Consider the following 18,058-nt stretch of genomic DNA (forward strand, 5'->3'; position numbering starts at 1 on the left):
GGAAATGAAATAGAACATAAAGTGTCCTATACTATGAAACGATTAATCATGGCATGGACTATTACGCAAGCATTCAAAATTATGATTTAGAAAAGGTTAATCAGTGTAGTAAATACTCACTATACACGTCAAAGGGAAATGCAGGATACAAACTGTATAATTCTAATACTGGGGTTGTTTGTGTCTGTTCAGAAAGAAAATTCCACTGGGCAACTGAGTTCTGATTCTAGTCTTGCCTTGTCACTTGTTTTATGACTTTGAGTAACAATTTAACTGCTCTGTATCTCAGTTTCCACATCACAAATCAGTTTAATACATTTGTTTCAATAGTTAAAAAATTAATCCAGGAATAGCGGTGCAAGCCTGTGATCCCAGCACTCAGGAAGCTGAGGCAGAAAGATCACCACTACGCTGGGCTATATAGTGAGTTCAAGGCCAGCCAGAAGTATATACCAAAATACTGTGTCTGAAAAATAAGAGTTAAAAAATAAATACATGTATAATAAATATGATGGCTGACATTAAGGATAACTATTAAAAATCCTATATAAAGATAGAATTGAATATAACACATAGCCTGAAAGTTGAAATGTCTTTTGAGGTGTGGTGTCTAATGTTACAATTTTATTTTTCCCCTTAATTGAATAACTATAAATTGAGTGAGATGAGGTATATTTTCCCATTGTAAGTAAAAATAATTGACCTTCAGTATTTGTTTTGTCATATTATAAGATCTACTAAACACTTAACCAGCCATTGATGGGTAGCAAAAATTTCCTTTTCAACTAGATACCTTCCCAAGTCTGAAGTTTGATGTTTTAATTCAGTTGAATATTTTTGAACTGAGAGTTTAAAGCATTTAGAGTTACTTTCATGTCAGTTAGGATCAGTACATTGATAGAAATTACAAATGGTATAAAACCATTCAAAAAATGAAAGTATTACAGGACATTCAGAACCAAATAACAGATAATGAACAATGGTTACTATATGATCTCCTACACATATTAATATCTAATAAGATACAACATGATAGAACCAATGGAAACAGAAGAACAAAAGCATGGTAGGACTTCAAAGCAAGATGATATTAAATTAGCAATGGCTGTCATAATGTCTTGTTTTCTTCAAAATAGCTGTTCATACCATCACACATAATAAAATAAAACAAAACAGAACAAAACCATTCCAACTAATGAATGAAAACATTATAAGGCTTTAAAGCAATGTAATGGGGAATCATCGTTACCATAAAATCTTATGTACTCTTACCATTTCTTACCCTAGGAGACTATACGGTATTTTATACATATGAGTTTAAGTTACTTCGCTTATGAGTATGGTCTCAAGTTGTGCCAATTTATGTATAAATATCTCAATGTGATCATCCTTTACAGCTGAGTATTAATCCATTGGATAGAAATATCACAACTTTTTTATCCATTTCTCGGTTGATGGACAGTTAGGTTGTTTCCAAGATCTGGCAATTACAAATTATGCTGCTATAAACATGGGTGTGCATATATCACTGTGGTATGATGTTTTGGGTTCTTCTGGGAATATGCCTAGAAGTGAATAGCTGGGTAGAATGGGATTTCCAATCTCAGATTTCTGAGGGATTTCCAGAGTGACCTCCACAATGGTTGCACCAGTCTACACTTGCACCAACAGTACAGGAGCATTTTTTTTTCCCCCCAGCCTCTCCACCATTTGTTGTTGGTAGTTTCCTTGATCCTGGCCATTCTTTCTGGAATGAGATGTATATGTTTGATAGTATTATATGCGAAGGTACACTCAACTATTTCAAAGAACGAGACAGTAAAGTAGCCACTATTAATATCGGATTGTCTTGTCGTGAAGTACTGTGTTGCTTAATTGTTCTGTTCTGATCTGCTTTGTTCTGTACTCTTTGTCTTAATCTCTTTAAAATAAAAAAAGTTAAAAAAAAAGAAAGAAAAATCCTGAGCTGTTACAGGGAAGTGATAGGCTGATTAAGTTTCAATTCTTGTTATTAGAAAACACTTGGAGGATGGAGTGTACAACTGAGTTTAAAACCTCTGGATTTTATGGGAATTTAGTTGGGGATCACATCCCCAAATGATTCAACACAGTGAAAATAATGGTGAATATTTTTGTATTTTCATATTGAGATTGGTAACTCTTCCTCTTGCAGGTAGCAGATTCTGGAAACAGTGTGATTAAGGCTTATGAGTACAAAATGGCACAGTCTAGAAATATGCATTCACTAAGGTAGCAACAGTGAACAGTAGCTGTGGTTTTGAGACAAAGCAAGACAACTGCTGATGATGTAGAGAGGAAACAGAAACAAAAATTATCAACTAAGATGAAGATGATGTAGTTATCTCTGGTTTCTATGAAAATCTCTGGGAGGTGTTGGCAGTATGGATGCATTGGCCCTGCTAATGGTTGAAAAACAGGAAAGTCAAGAACAAACTGGTCAAGATCATGATTTCCATGTATACAAATAAGTGAGAGAGATAAATGATAAGATTACTAAATATAAATGATTGTTCTATAATGGAGAAGGGCAGTACACTAACCATTCTTTAATTTTTATATTTAAAATTTTCTATTTGCTTGTTCAACTCACTGGAACACCAAGAGTCAGTGTCAGGTATAGGACCCAAGAAAGGTCCATGGAGAAGATGATGTAGCTGGAAAATTTCCTAAGCCCTCCTGGAGGTCCTAGTCGTAACTGTGATGGCATGGAAAAAGCTTAAGTGACATGTATTCCAAATTACATATTTCTCACCCTGTGAATAGAGAAAAGAATTTTGTATAAAGACGAAGGCATATGCCTTCCAAACCAATAGTTTCTATGGTATTTGGGATTTCTTTGAGGCAAATGACCAAAGCCTTGAAAATATTATGTTACTGAAGTTTTAAATCTTTAGATTTTGACCTACATCCACTGAAATAAAGTGTAAGAGCTGATTTGAGACAGAGCCAGTCTACAATATCACAGTGACAATGTGGACAAGGAAGTGTATTCCCATGCACATTTTGAAGGTCATTCTGTCATTTTCTCTGCTTAATATTTATGTCCCTATGTAACATTTCAGAATGAAAAAAAAAAGAAACTACAAATTGGCATAAGGCCAATATAGAGATTATTTCTCATTCATGTTTAGAATTATTCTAAAAATATTGCATTTTAACTGTTAAGAAAAATAAAAGGGAGAAGTTTTATGATAGTGATCACATTATTTTATTCTAGAAATTTTGCTTTTTTTCTTCATTAAAGAAATCTTTGAATTTTAATAGAAAAAATATACACCATGATATATTAATATATCTACCCATTGTGGGATGGCTACATTGAATTGTTTAACATGTGCATTACCTCATACTTATTTTTTGTGGTAAGAAGACTTAGAAATCCATTCTCATTAGGGAAATGTTATTATCTTTGGAGCTGTCTCAATGATGAAGCTACTTGAGCTAGGGATTATGCTGAAATAGTTGGACAAAAAGAGATGGGAAGGCTTGTGACTGTCACTGCTCTGTTCAAAAAATTCTCAGAAGAATTGATACATTTTTAATATTATAATCTTTTAAATTTTTGATTAACATATAATATTTCTACATACTTATGAGGTCCAATTTGATGTTTTAGGGCTTCCTTATGGTGCAGGAAACTGAACTGTGGGCCTCACATATGTTAAGTGTGTGCTCTATCACTAAACTATAGCTCCACCCTCAATGAGATGTTAAATTCATGTGTATATGGAATAATGATCACCTTGGGGTGATTAGAATATCTATGACATTAAATTTTTATAATTCTCTATGGAAAGTTCATTCAAAGTCTTTTCCTCTATTTAATACATTAAACATATAATGTATTATGGTTAATTTTATTCACCCTCTGTGCCATAGTACATCAGAATTTATTTCTTCTTACTATAACATCATATCCATTACCCACCTTTTACCAATATCTTCCACTTACCCAGTCTTGAATAACCACAGTTATACTCTCAACGTGTACAAAATCAAGTTTTTACAATTTTATTTATGAAGGAGGTCATGTGGTGTTTGTCCATCTGTGCCTGACTTATTTCACTGAACATAATGTCCTCCAGTTATATCCATATTGATGCAAATAACAGAATTCCATCTTTTCATGGCTGAATAGGATTCCATTCTGTATATATATACCACATTTTCTTTACATATTCCTCTACTGATGGACATTCAGATTGTTTATTACGGCACTAGTCAAATTAATTTACATAATTTCTTAAGGAAAGGCTAAAAAAATCTTGATCGAGGAAACAAGGTTATTCTGCTATTCATACTATTATGAATTTGGTTTCCCTGAAAGCTATCAGAGTTTCAGAGTACCACTGCCTCATAGTTTGTCTCTCTCTGTCTCTCTCTCTCCCCCACCCTCCCTACCCCTCCCCTCCTTCCCCCTCCAGGTCTCCTATGTAAAAGCGATTGACATCTGGATGGCGGTGTGCCTTCTGTTTGTGTTTGCAGCCTTACTGGAATATGCAGCAGTGAACTTTGTCTCCAGGCAACACAAAGAGTTCCTGCGTCTCCGAAGAAGACAGAAGAGGCAGAATAAGGTACAGTTAGCCCTCAATACAAAGTCATGTAGAGGTTAACAGGCAATGTATCTTAGAAAACAAGAACATAGAATGAGCAAGAAGTTGAAGTTAATTTTTGTTATGATTTTTCCTAGCACAATTAATTATGGCTCATGTCATTCCCTAAAACTTTTGGGCATAATTTTCCAGTTTATCAAATAAAAATAGGGGGCATGTGGGTAAACTTGAATGGATGGATGTGAAGCAATATTTAGTATAAGTATGTCCCAAATAGTGCATGGGATGTGTTTATACTAAAATATTTGTTTATCTGAAATGCAAAGTTTTATAGGGCTGTCTGTATTTTATCTGGCAACTAGGTATGAAGAATCAACATGACAAAATTACTTAAAATCCTATTTTGAATACTGATCATTTATGTGTCAAGATTGTGTGTGCATATAACTGATTTGATTGACTTTTTTATCATTTGCTCCAGTTTTATGCAAATACTGACATATTCATAAAGACTGCAACTTGATAAATCTAGACCAATCTCATTATCTCAATTTAAACTTTAATGAAGTAACTTAACCTTTGCACCATCCAGAGACTTGAAATTTGAAATGTAAAGGAGTTTCCAAACTTGTTTGCATTTGAAATTTTTTTAAAAATCCAAAATTTTGGCCACATCAAACAATTAAATACCAATTTCAAGATGTGACACAACAGATATCATGTAGTTCCATGGCAATTCCAGTGTGGGGACATATTTGAAAATTACTGCTTTGATTTATAACCCAGTTCCATATAGAACATCAGAATTCTTGCATCTATCTTCTGTTTCAAACTCTGGTATAGAAATATATCCTTTGATATAGAGAATGTTACCTATATAATAATGTTGTTAGAGAACAAAATTAAAATCTTACACACAATAGACTAGACTTTCCAAAAATCTGTGTCCTCTAAAATTTAATAAATTAAATCTGCTGAAGCCACAATTATATGCTGCTACATTGTAGCAAATGCAAAAATATTTCACTGTCAAACTAAATGCTTCCAAATATCTAAATGTAAAGCTGCATGTTTGCTGTTAGATATGACTTACATTGAGAGATTTACACATGTAAGCTCACTGAGTCCTGACTGTATCCTGCACATACTCTAAAAAAAGATAAATATATCCAGCTGCCTGCCCTGCCTCTAATTCACTGCTACATTTTAGAACATTCTGTCCCCTTGCAGCCTACGGACAACAAACTAATATGCACATATATCCTCCCAGCATCTGGGAGACTGAGGCAAGAGAATCGCCGTAAGTTTGAGGCCAGCACGGGCTACATAGCTACTCCAAGGCTAGCCTGGACTGCATTGTGAAACCCCATCTCAAAAAACAATAAAAATGTATTCATTCATTAATTTATTGAATAGCTATTATGCTAAGCCAAGGTATTCATGGAATACAGTAGAAAATGAGAGACATAAAGAAGTAAATAATATATTAGAGCAATAGGGAATTATGGTTCACGTGAAGGATTTCAGGTAAGTACAAAAGATTTAATTTATTCTAACTGAATAGAATACCTTCAGCAGTTTTAACATTACAAATAGGCTATTTAGCCTATAGTGAAGAGTAGCAGCAGATAGGTTATGGGCTATAACAGAAATATAGGTAAGACATGGTATTGGTTTAAGCTAAGCCACTGGTCATAAGAATGGAGGGAAATGGTCAGATTCAGGTTTCATTCCACAAATGGTTGCTTTATTTTCTACTAGAATGTGCCAAGCATCATCAATCTTTAGACTACATTGTTGAACAGTACAGGCAAAACCCAATTCTTTAATAAAACGTACATCTAATTGTTATGCTTTGAAGGTAAAACCAATTGGTCATTCTGATTCATTTCATATGAGGTGATAAGCAAAAGAAAGAAATTGACTATAAGTCACAAATTTTTAGGTTAAGCAACTCAGTGGTTGGTGTTACTATTTCTTAAGATGGGGACTATTGTGAGAGCTAGATTTAGGCTATAATTCTGGAATCACATTTTTACCCTAAGAAGTTTAGATGCCTATGAGACAAGCTTGCAAGTAATTAGATAAATATATGTGCTTGAGTAAGAAAGAAAATCTAGAAATATATTTGGGAATGACCATCAAGCACATAATATTTTAGATTTGTAAAACTGAATGAAATCACGCGCTGAGAGAATGGAAATTAAATGGCTCTGAGAATAGAGCACTCTATCATTTAGGAAGCCTGTCTAGAGTAAGTTGAACAGAAAAAAGAATAAAGGAAACTGATTGACCTTAGATATCACTTGCAATTGCTTCTGCTGGGTAGGGGAGCACAGAAGGTGGTATGGAAGAGGATTCTTGTTCGTGGAAGGATTTTTCCAATATAAAAGATGAAAGAACATGTTTGACAAAGTGAAAAAGAAGACATTAATACTTCGAAGAAAGCAGAGCATAATTTCAAGAACAAATGTCTTGAGAAAGTGAGAAAGAATAAAATCCAGTTCAAAAAAATTGGTGTTATATAAGACATGTATTTCATTCACTTTAAATGCTTAAATTATTGACAATTCATTGATGAAGACACTAAAACACAGAAACATTGTATAATTTGTCCATGCTCTTGAGCCAAGAAATGGCATAGCAGAATTCTAAATAAAATTTGTTTCTAGAGTCCATGTGCTTCACCACTGTATAGCCAAAATGGAAGATGCTGGTTAGTTGGTCAATTTTATAATGTAAAATGTAGGACCTTCCAACTAATCGGCTGAGACTTACTGTGGAAAGGACTGTAGAAAGATTGTGGGGAAAAGTATATATAGTAAATAGCAGTTTTACAGTTACAAAACCAGAACCCTAAGATAGATGGAGTCAGAATACTCAGACAAAGACTGTGATGTGTACACATGGAATTTATGGTTATGAATTTACAGTGTGAAGAATCAGCAAGCGAGTGTTTAACTCCAACAACCCTTCAGACTCAGATTCAGGTACCTAAGTGTACAGCCAGTTAACTACAATTATAGTTTTGCTGAGTAAAAAAGTAGAAAGAGGACAAAGAGTATGATAGAGTTTGGAGGAAGAATGGAAGGCAGGAAGTATGAAAGAAAGAGTTAAAGAGGTTCACAAGGGAGTGGTCATAATGAGGAACCAGTAATCAGGTAGATGAGGAAGAACATGAAGGAGATACTGGCTCTTCACAGGAAACTAAGATTAAAAAAAAGGTTATGGCGGTATGAGTACATGACTAAGGTTGGAAACAGGAAAAAGTATGGACAAGTAGTCTAGAAATAGAGAGGTCTAGGATGAGATCAATAAACCATATAGATACACTTCTTCTCCCTGAGTATTACTGAGTGGTGAGTCAAGAGGGATGTAGGGGCTGAAGTCATTAACTAATAAGAAACTGTGGTAAGGTGCTGGTAGATAACAGCATCTATAAAGGAAATTAATAGTGAAATTACTGACCAGAATTTCAAAGATACCAAAGGAGCTGTTTGAGGAAAGGGAAGATATGGGTGCTACAGTGCACTCATTACTAAATTACTAAAGATTACATGAGAGTTTTTAGAGATACTAGTTGACAGAAAAACTGCTTTGTTTATTTTTTAAGTACTGACAAAGGTAAATGCTTTACCTAGAAATTTTTTTGAGTTTGGAGATCTCAAAATTAATGTTTAAAACACTAAGTTGAATGACTAAGGTTATGAGTTGGGTAGTGGGAAGGAAGGGAGTAAAACAAATCATGCTTGATCTTTGTAGTCAAGGCTCCTAGTTATCACTGATGACTAAATTTTGAAAAGAAAAAAGAAAAAGTCATTTCCAAATTATTTGTACCTAGGGAAAGGCAGAGATTATCAATTTTTAGAGGCTGAACCATGATAAGAAACAAATGGCAGCAGGACCTTTCACTGAGGCTTTACTACATGCCAAGCACTGTTTTCAACACATTATATATAGCACTTACTTAATCTCCACTACAATTCTTGGAACAGTACAGTTATACAGACAGAGCCTACTTTATGTAGGAAAATCCTGTTTTATACCAGTAACTTGTGTGATTTAGTACTTATCCCACAGGTTCTTTATTTTAAACAAAATATTTTATTAATAATTTCATTAAAATAAACTTTCTGGATGTGGTGCCACCATGCCAGGCAGGAGGATCACAAGGTTAGGCCCAGATAGGGCAATTTGGTGTTTAGTAAGACCCTACCTCAAAATTTTAAAAAATTTAAGACAGAGTTGGGTGTGTAGCTGAGTGCTGACAAAACCCTACCATTAAAACAATCCTGACAAATACTCCTAAACAGTAATGAGATAATACACTGCCACAAACCAACATGAGATAAAAAAATATTCCTTCCAATGAGAAGTGAACTTCTGTGAGGCCAAAGTAAATGACTCTGCCAATTTGCAACTTAGATGTACAACTTTGATTACAATTACAATGCGGGTCTTCCTGGAAGATTAAGAAGGAAAAAGATTCCTTGGAAAATGAATACATATATTTGCTAATTAAGACCCTTTACTACATTGTCAATCCCTTATAAAAATCCCAGCCTCTCACTCTGAGGGACAGCCTCGTGGACCTCGCCCATTGCTCTCTTGTAGTGCATCAATAAACTCTACATTTCTATATTCCTTGATAGTTGGTAAACTCTTACTGCCCACACTACAGACCCTCCATATGTCACTGTAAATGACAGATGCAAAGGCCTATGGTTCAATCTCCAGTACTAAAAGAGAAAAATGGGTTTATTGACTTCCACTTTATACATCTGACTTCTGTTTTGGTGTGACCTCTCTAGTGTGGGGTAATGAATATGCAGTGCCTTAGTTATTTTTCTCATTGCTGAGACAAAATACCCAACACCCACAAGTGAAAGCAGGAAAGGTTTATTTTAGTTCACAACATGTAGAGGTTTCAGGTCATAGTCAGCTGGCTCCAAGGCAGAGTCGTATGGCAGAGGGGCATTAGAGAGGAGAAATAATCCATGGCGTTATAGGCAGAAGGCCGCAAGCAGCAACTTGACTTCTGTTTTTCCCTTTCTATGGAATCCAGGCTTTAAGCCTACTGACTGATACCACCCACACCCAGGGTGGGGCTTCCATTCTTCACACTTTTAATCCCAGTATCACACTTTTAATCCACATTCAGAGATCCTAATCCTTTGAAACTCCCCATCTATTACCACATGAGGCTCTGGGGGACATCTAGATACAAAGTGTAACATGAAATAAATGAGTTTTAACTTTAACATATGGTGAAACCTAAAAAACAATAATGATCCCTGATCTCTTTCTTGATGTTTCCCAGAGATAGTGTTACCTAACACTCCCCTTTCCAGGGTAGTTTTCAGGGTGCTTACTCATAAAATGAAATGTACATGAATACAAAATGTTAGGGATAGATGATTCTTTCTTTTGGTCTTTGGCAGAGATGGGGCATTGGTTCTCCTATTGGCCACCTGAATGCCAGCTTGGTGAGTGGCTTGCCATGGAAAATCCATGAAGCCAACAGGCCATCTCTTCGTGGGGTCAGTGGAAATCAAGAAAAATCATAGGTTCCATGAACATGAAACAACAAAAACTAGAAGCTTTACAGTCTTGCTCTTAAGCATCTGAATGCTCAGGATTGAGTACTTCTGTCATTTTTTTGTATAATATGAATCTATAATTGTCTTATGGTTTGATAATAGTTTATTTTATAATAATCAATATTATAGTGCTGCAAAGTCTGTTAATGTCATTTTTCTACTAAAATGACTGTTTTTATTCAGATAAATTAAGTGGTCATCCTACCAGTAATGTAGCATTTTTGTTCCACGTTACAGGTGGGGAAACTAAAAACAAGAGAGGTTAAGTAAGGCACCTAAAGTCACACAGGAAAGCAGTCCCCAGAGTCTTTGAACTTAAAAACTGTGCATGCCCTATTCAGTGTAAATTTTGTGTTTTTACAACCCAGTTCAACATATAGACTTAAAATATTTCTAATGAACTCTAATACTTTCTCTGCTGTTTTTAAAAATACTAGTGGATTAGGACCAGGACATAGGTGTGGTGAGGAAAGTCAGACAAGTACAGGTCAGATCCTGCTTTTATTTATAAGTTTGATATTTTGTTTACCATTAATTTTTTGCACTAATAATTATTTTTAAATATTGCATCAAACTTTCATTTATCTTGAGTAGTGGAACTTTTAGCATGCCCTCAATTTTGTTCCCAAGGCTATTTTATTTCTACTCATTCAGGCCCAGCTGGTCATGAACTATTAAATTAATTAGCTAGCAGAAATCCTAGCTAGTTGTAGGCTGTTAAAAAACATACAAACAAATCATTTTAAAATTTTCCATAATCACAATGCTAAACATCACTTCTTTTAATTTCCCACCAGCAAACTGACCTCTGAAACATGACACACATTGATTCTTTCAGAGGTATAAGAAACAAAAAAGAATGGATTATTTCCCAAAGAGACAATGGGAATAAGATTTATTCAAGCATCTACTGAGAGAGAGCCTGAAATTACATTTGCAAGCATGAGAAGAGTGCCTGGTGTTTATTGAACAATCAAATTATGAAATGGGGTCATTTCAAGGAGGGGCCAGGCGATTTGAAACTGGGTATATTTGCTTTGATCGTGTCTTCTACATTTCACAAAGCAGTCACTATCTATTTTATCAAAGTAATCTCTCAGAAACAATCATACCAAAATCTTCACTGATAGAATTGACCAAATCCACTATATTAGTCAGAGACACCCTAGGTCTATGTGGTAAAACCCTATTTTTATGTTATTTCTCCTGTTTTTAAATTTAAATTTAAAATTTAAATTCCAATTTAAATTCTTTACACAATGTGTGGAAAACTCTACTATATGGATTTTAAGGTGTCACCTGCCTTTACCCTACTTCTGGCTTTGTGCCAGATTTTAGATATCTCCAGTTACTCAGAGAGCCCTGACTTCTTTATTTATTCTCTGTGACTAAACAGAAATTGTAGCTGCTTGAGAATGTGGTTATGGCTTTAAGCCCACCTAATGACAATCTGTATTTTAAAAGAATGATAACAATGCACTCACTGTTTCAGACTATTTAACACACAGCCCCCACTTCCAAGAAGATATATGGCCTCTTAACCTGATTAAATAAGAATGTTCAACATTGATCAAAATGTCTTAGATGACAGTAATTTGAAAAAATGAGAATTCAGTAATCATTTTATATAGTTTTATTTCTCCTCTCTTTTCTCTAGGTTGTAAATCATAACTAAAGTGTTTACTCCCAAAGGATCATTTCCTGATCCAACACCTGATTTGTTTCTTTTCATAACATGTATCACTTTCTACCTATTTGTCTTATGCGAGTATATATAACTGAAATAGGATTGAAAAATAATATTTAGGATATTATACCTAGAAGTACATGAATGTTTATCTCAACTAATCATCTTCCCATTAAGTCATAAAAGAGAACTAGACAATGAACTACTTTGAAGTACAGTGAGCTACTTATGTTTTTTTTAACCAGGCTTTAACCTAGAAACCCCAATGAAATGTCCCATGTAGGAGAATAACTTAAAAGAATCCCCTGGCCCCAATGGTTTAAGTGCAGAAGTGCTATACTGCCTGCTTCCTCTACAATGTTTCAAGAGTCTTAAGTCTTCCAGTTTTAATAGGACTCAATACCAGTGATCATCCAGAAATGGATTATTTAAATCTATGAGGCTTCACTTCTATAAAGTATAATTCAGTCAGTGTCTCAGAATCTCTTCAGCTAGACTAGCGTTCATCCTCCTTGGGCATGAAAATATGTTTCTGTTTTCCTAGAGACAACCATTCAAACATATGAATGAAATGCTGACTTTGTGGCTTTATTTGTAGTGTTTAAACAACAGATAAATGGGAAGAATCAGAAAGGGAAGGTAGTAGGACAGTATTAACCTACACTGGTTTTATCCATTCTAAAACAAATCTAATGGATACTTTAAATTTCATTTGTTACTAAAACTGAGATCCTCATATAGGAAGTCTTATTCCTTATATTAGCCTGGAGTAGACAGGAATTGAGAGAAATCCATAAAAATTACACTTCTACAGTTGCAGACCACAACAAAAAGTTCATAGATTGGTGCTGGCATACACACCATACCTTGATCACCCTTCTCTTGGCCATAGCATTTCAAAATTAGGTGCACATGAGATTCAGCTATAGACTTAGGTAAGCCCCAGTTTTCTGACCCTTAGCCTGAGATATCTGATTTATTAGGTCAGGATAGGACCTGAGATTTCACTTTTATAACAAATACAGGATGACTAGTGACACTCCAGAGAAAACTCATCATGACTTTTAGTAATAGCAATGCTATGATCGCTTCATGCTTTGCCACAGTCATGGAAAGACATTAACCCTTGGGGTTTATTCCATGTTTGGAAACCAGCCACTGGAAGATTAATAAATAGAAAACAAGGTACTTTGTAAAAGACTTACTAAGATTCTAAATCTTTACAGGTTCCCTTTTACTTTATTTTTGGAAATGAAATCCCATAATTGTGTCTTATTTCCTTCATTTCAAGAAGAACCTAGAAAAATGGTGTGTTCTCTTTTATCATTTATAATTTTCCATATTTTACAACCTGTTTGCATAAGCTGTTTAAAGGAGATTTCATAGATCATTAATTAAGGTAACAACTGTTTCTCTAACAAGTATGGTGTTGAAGAGCTTGTAACGGCTTCCTCAGGGAGGCAGAAAGCCTGTTTGTTTTTTAACTTAAAGGTTGAAGAGTTTAGATCAGGCTTCAACAGACCTGCATGGATTAGGAATGTAGACTTAGTTGTAAAAGTCATCTAGAATAAATAAATGTCATTTTATTTTGTAATCTCCACATTACCAGGAACATGAGACTTGTGTTTTAAGGCATTTTCTTCCAAGTATTTTTCATTTTGTTAGGTATTATGACAGACTGTTATGTTAGGGCTTGTGATATGGGATTCTCTCTTGCAAGATGCAATGTTATTTGCAGAAGTAGCTTTACAAATGAAACCTTTCTTTTTAGTGTCTCCCTCTGATTCTTTCAGGCTATTTCCCATTATACCTATTTTCTTTACTACTTTCCTTCTTATCTGATAATATTTTTCTTTCTTTTTATTTCACTCTGTATTATTTCCTATTTCTCTTACTTTGAATCTCATATCTTCAGATTATTTCATTTTATTTATCTATTCATTTGTACACATACTCAGTGTAAATGTATTGTACACCTGCTATGAGACATTCATGAAGTCAAACACAGTCTATCCTTATGATACTTATGGTTTAGGGAAACATAGGTTAATGACCATGTTTTCTATGTACATATGACATGCATGATGATAGCCATATGGAAGTATGGTAGACAGGCTCTCTTATAGGCGTTGATGTAGCAACTATATTCCTATGCTGCTCATTGCATCCATATATTCCAGCGGCTGCCTACTGCTCTGCTTTGGTGTGGGGAGAGAGGGAGATAACTTACTCAGGTTCCAGCACCATGCTCAACTTTTGCAAAGCAGGTTGAAAATGATAAGGACTTAACACTCAAGAAACAACTCTACATCAATAGAAGTGGAGGAGTAGAGGTAAATATCTTAGTTCTGTTGTTCCTCTGAGGATTATTGTATATTGGTAAGACTAGGCTCATTAGGCCACAGTAAAACCTGTTTACCAGTGCAACCTAAATTGGTGTTTATCCTTGTCCTGATTTATTCCCCTATTTCGATTAGTGCTTCCTGATAAACCTCCCAGATAAGCCACTTGCACTCACATCTCTATTTCAGGGTCTTCTAGAACACACTAAGACTGATAACAAGCCATACCTTGGGTCCTTCAGGTATGAGTATCAAAATAGGAGAATGGAGAGTTGAGCAGGTGCTAAGTAAAGAATGGTTCTACACCATGCTAAGAAGGCTGGATTTCTTCCTGAAGGCAACAGGGAGACGTTAAACATTTTGAAATAGGGGGATGGAATGGTAAGATTTATATTATGGAAAGTAAACCCACTTGGGCACTTCAGAAAACGCTTCAAATAGAGCAGTACTGGAGTAGAAAGACATCACAAACGTTTTCTTGCAATCAAAATCAGAGATGATAAGGGCCTGAAAGGTGACAAAAAGTTAAATGATGTTTAGAAAAATAAAAAAGCAAAATCAATGGGGCGTATACTAATTGAACACATGAAATGCAATGAGGAACAAGTCTAAGATGCGTTCTAGGAGGATGGCTTTATCAAGAGAGATTGTGGTGTTACAGAACAAAGACCAGAGTTGGGAGGCAGAAGGCAGGTATTAAGTTTAGTGTACGATATAATGAAAATTGAAACATGGCTGTGGAGCTTTCCATGCGATAGACCAGTGCTCAGGAGAGTAGTGGGTTAGGTGAACATGTTGAAGAGCCTTCAGAATGTAGATAGAGGTGTATACATAGATGAGAATGAGAATAGAAGGAGAGGAAAAGTGGCCAAGAGGGAAAAGGACAGATCACAGAAGGAGTGAAAAAAGGCAGAAAGGGGCAGTACAGGAAAGGAAAGGAAAAACAGGAAGCTAAGGACAAAGCCCTGTGAGCAACAGCATGTCAGAGACATAGGAAATGGACCTACAAGGGAGATGCAAACAATGTGGTGCTTTCAACACAGCATAAAGAATCAGTGCTGGCATCATGGGACTTTGCAGGAAGAAAGACTTCTGAGGTTCATCAAGTAGGAGATACTAAAAGGTTTTCAAGATAGTGGAATGCTACTCACAAGTTGCAACTGTAGAAATACCACAGTATAGAAAAGATGAGATTGGAATAAGGCACAAGATCATGAAAATGTCACTTCAGCAATTCTATTTAAACACACTATTAGTTTATAATTAGTTTACACTTATGTAAAAGCTCCTCCTTATGGGCACAGATCATTATGGTACTTTTTTTTAGTAATTCTGCTGCAACAAGCTTTCCAAATATGGGACACACACTATAACTTTAGCAAAGCTTGTCTTAAACTAGTGTAAATATGAAAAGGCTTTGTGGTTTGAATTATTTATAGTAATGTATGTTTTTTTCTTGTTGTGGCAACAAATCACCACAAACTTAGTGGCTTAAATAAGACAAACATATGATCTACAATTCTTAAGGTCAGAAGTCCAGCACAAATCTCACTGGCCTAAAATTGAGGTGTTGGAAGGGCTATATTGCTTCTGGAAGTTTGTAAAGGTGATGGAGATATTTTTGGTTTATCAAAAAAATATATGACCAGAAGCAGTAACAAATTTAACTTGGTAATGACTAGACAAGATTGCAGGAGGAGGAAATCCTTCACAGGATTACAAGGAAGGGCTATTATCCAAAAGCAGAGAAGATGAGGGGATTTTTAGGGTAGAGATCTGATGGGGATTCAAATGTCTAGGTAATGTGCTCAGCAATACAGAGGAAGCCTTGGGTCAGAGAGTTTCAGAGGGCAGGATCACCTCAAGGTCTTAAAGCTTACAAGATTCTAAAGTCATGGGATTATGGGTATCAGCAAAATGTTATTGGTATGTATGAAAATGCCACAATGAAACCCAGTATTCTGTAAGATTAATATGCACTAATAAAATATTTTGGAAAAAATTAAAAATAAAAATAAATTACAAGCTTATCAGTGGTTGGCAGATGCTAGGCAAAGATTCATGAGTAATACAAAGCAGCTAAGCTCTAGATGGTGAGAAAACTGCTTGCTTGGCTTATTTAAAAAAATAGAAAGTGTAAAATGAGTTTGATGTGGGCAGACTGTTGAACTAACAAGTCTTAAGAGTGAACACAAACAACTTAGAGGTCAATATACAGAAGCCATTTTCAGCTCACTTAAATAACAATGCCTGAGGGGAGAATGTGATTTTTTGCTCTTTCAAACTTCTAAAGGTCACTGCCATTTTTTGGCTTTTGATTCCCTTTCTCCAACTTCAGTGTCACAACATTGCAACTCACTGACCCTTCCTCCATAGTGACATCTACTTCTGATCATAGCTGGCAACATTCTCCAGTTCCAGAATCCAAGTGATTAATTTGGGCTCACCAGTATAAGGCAAGTCCCTCTTTCCATCTCAAGCCCTTTAATCACATCTATGAGTCTCTGTTGCCCAGGAAGGTAACATATTTTCAAATTCCAGGGATCAGGATATGGACATCTTTGGTAATCATTATAGTCTTCCACAAATAGCAATGGTTTCTTACAACTCAGAGTGCTTACTGACCACTTAGAATGTTGCATGCACACCCAAAGTAGGGCAAATGTGCCAGGAGGTAAATGTCAAGAAATGGCCCCAACCAATGAAAGCTAGGTGTTGGTGGTTAAATACCAATCTTTGTCATCCCTTAGTAGGTTAAGCTTGAGTGTCACAGAAGTTTGAGCTCCATTTACCAATCTTTGTGAGCCAAACACTTTATTACTTTCCTGGGCCCATTTCGCCCTAAATACACTTCTAATATTATCTCCCCAATAAAACTCCTGCATGCAATTCACTGTCCCAGAGTTGTTTTGAACAGAACAAAGTAAAGCAAACTAAGGCTTAATTCCTCCTGGAACAGAAGATTGATGAGAAACAGTCTTCTGAGCCCTATTCTCTACTACCTCACCAAAGACCAAAGTATCTTTTGTGGCCACACTTTGGTAAAGGTTGTAAGAGGGACAAGCGATATCCTTGAGGGCAGAGAAATGTATTTTCCAAATTATTGACAAATAAGTACATTCTATCTATGGCACCATACAGTTGTCTAAGATATTTCAGTGCTACTGGGTTTTCCAAACTACTCAGCAGGCACCATAATTCAATTCCACTGCTTCATGTTCCTGAAATCAAGCCTGTGACTTCAGATCTACTATTATATTATAAGGCAATTTATAGATATTTGAAAATGTTTTTACTCTCTAGCCCTAATTGCTGTATGATCCTTCATGATAACTCAAACAGGGGTTATTTCAACATAACTGGACAGTCACATAAAAATATCAAACTGAATAAAATAGAAGTCTAGTATATTGCATTAGACAGATGTGAGTTTGTATTTTGTCAACTATGAGTATTGTTCTTATATTTAATAAACTCATTTGTGGACAACACAATTAAGTGAAGCTGGAGTTATTTCCCACCTGATTGATGAAGTAGCATCAGACACAAATATAAACACTTAGAAAATAAATTATTTTGGATCCATGAAAGAGTGGGTATTAAGGAAATGGCCCTATCTTCTTAAGTCTCACTAAGCTGCTAGAGAGCCCTAGTATTCTTTTGTTCAAACATATTTTTTGAATGCTTAAGTGATATAGAGTGTCTACTTGAAACCTGTTTTTATACAACTTTATAAATCAGTAAGAGAAAAACTAAGTACATAGTATTCTAATATGGGACAGAGAATGTTAAGAACAGAACTATAATTGTGGTTGTGGCAATTCCTAGAAAAGAAATGTACTTCCATTTCTTAAA

General features: G+C 35.3%; 1 protein-coding gene across 4 annotated transcripts in view; it reads left to right on the top strand.

Moving 5' to 3' along the window:
• The window catches only part of Glra2 (glycine receptor alpha 2), a 216,490-nt gene that overhangs the window by 158,774 nt on the left and 39,658 nt on the right, over positions 1-18,058 (top strand). For all 4 annotated transcript variants that reach the window (XM_005000505.3, XM_003463039.5, XM_063242735.1 and 1 more), the window contains one exon: positions 4,446-4,595. In XM_005000505.3, the coding sequence (XP_005000562.1) occupies positions 4,446-4,595 (150 nt within the window). The remainder of the gene's footprint in view (positions 1-4,445; positions 4,596-18,058) is intronic.

Source organism: Cavia porcellus, unplaced genomic scaffold (assembly GCF_034190915.1).
Source record: "Cavia porcellus strain 051 isolate PalLab524CR breed Dunkin Hartley unplaced genomic scaffold, mCavPor4.1 scaffold_33, whole genome shotgun sequence".
Lineage (NCBI taxonomy): Eukaryota > Metazoa > Chordata > Mammalia > Rodentia > Caviidae > Cavia > Cavia porcellus.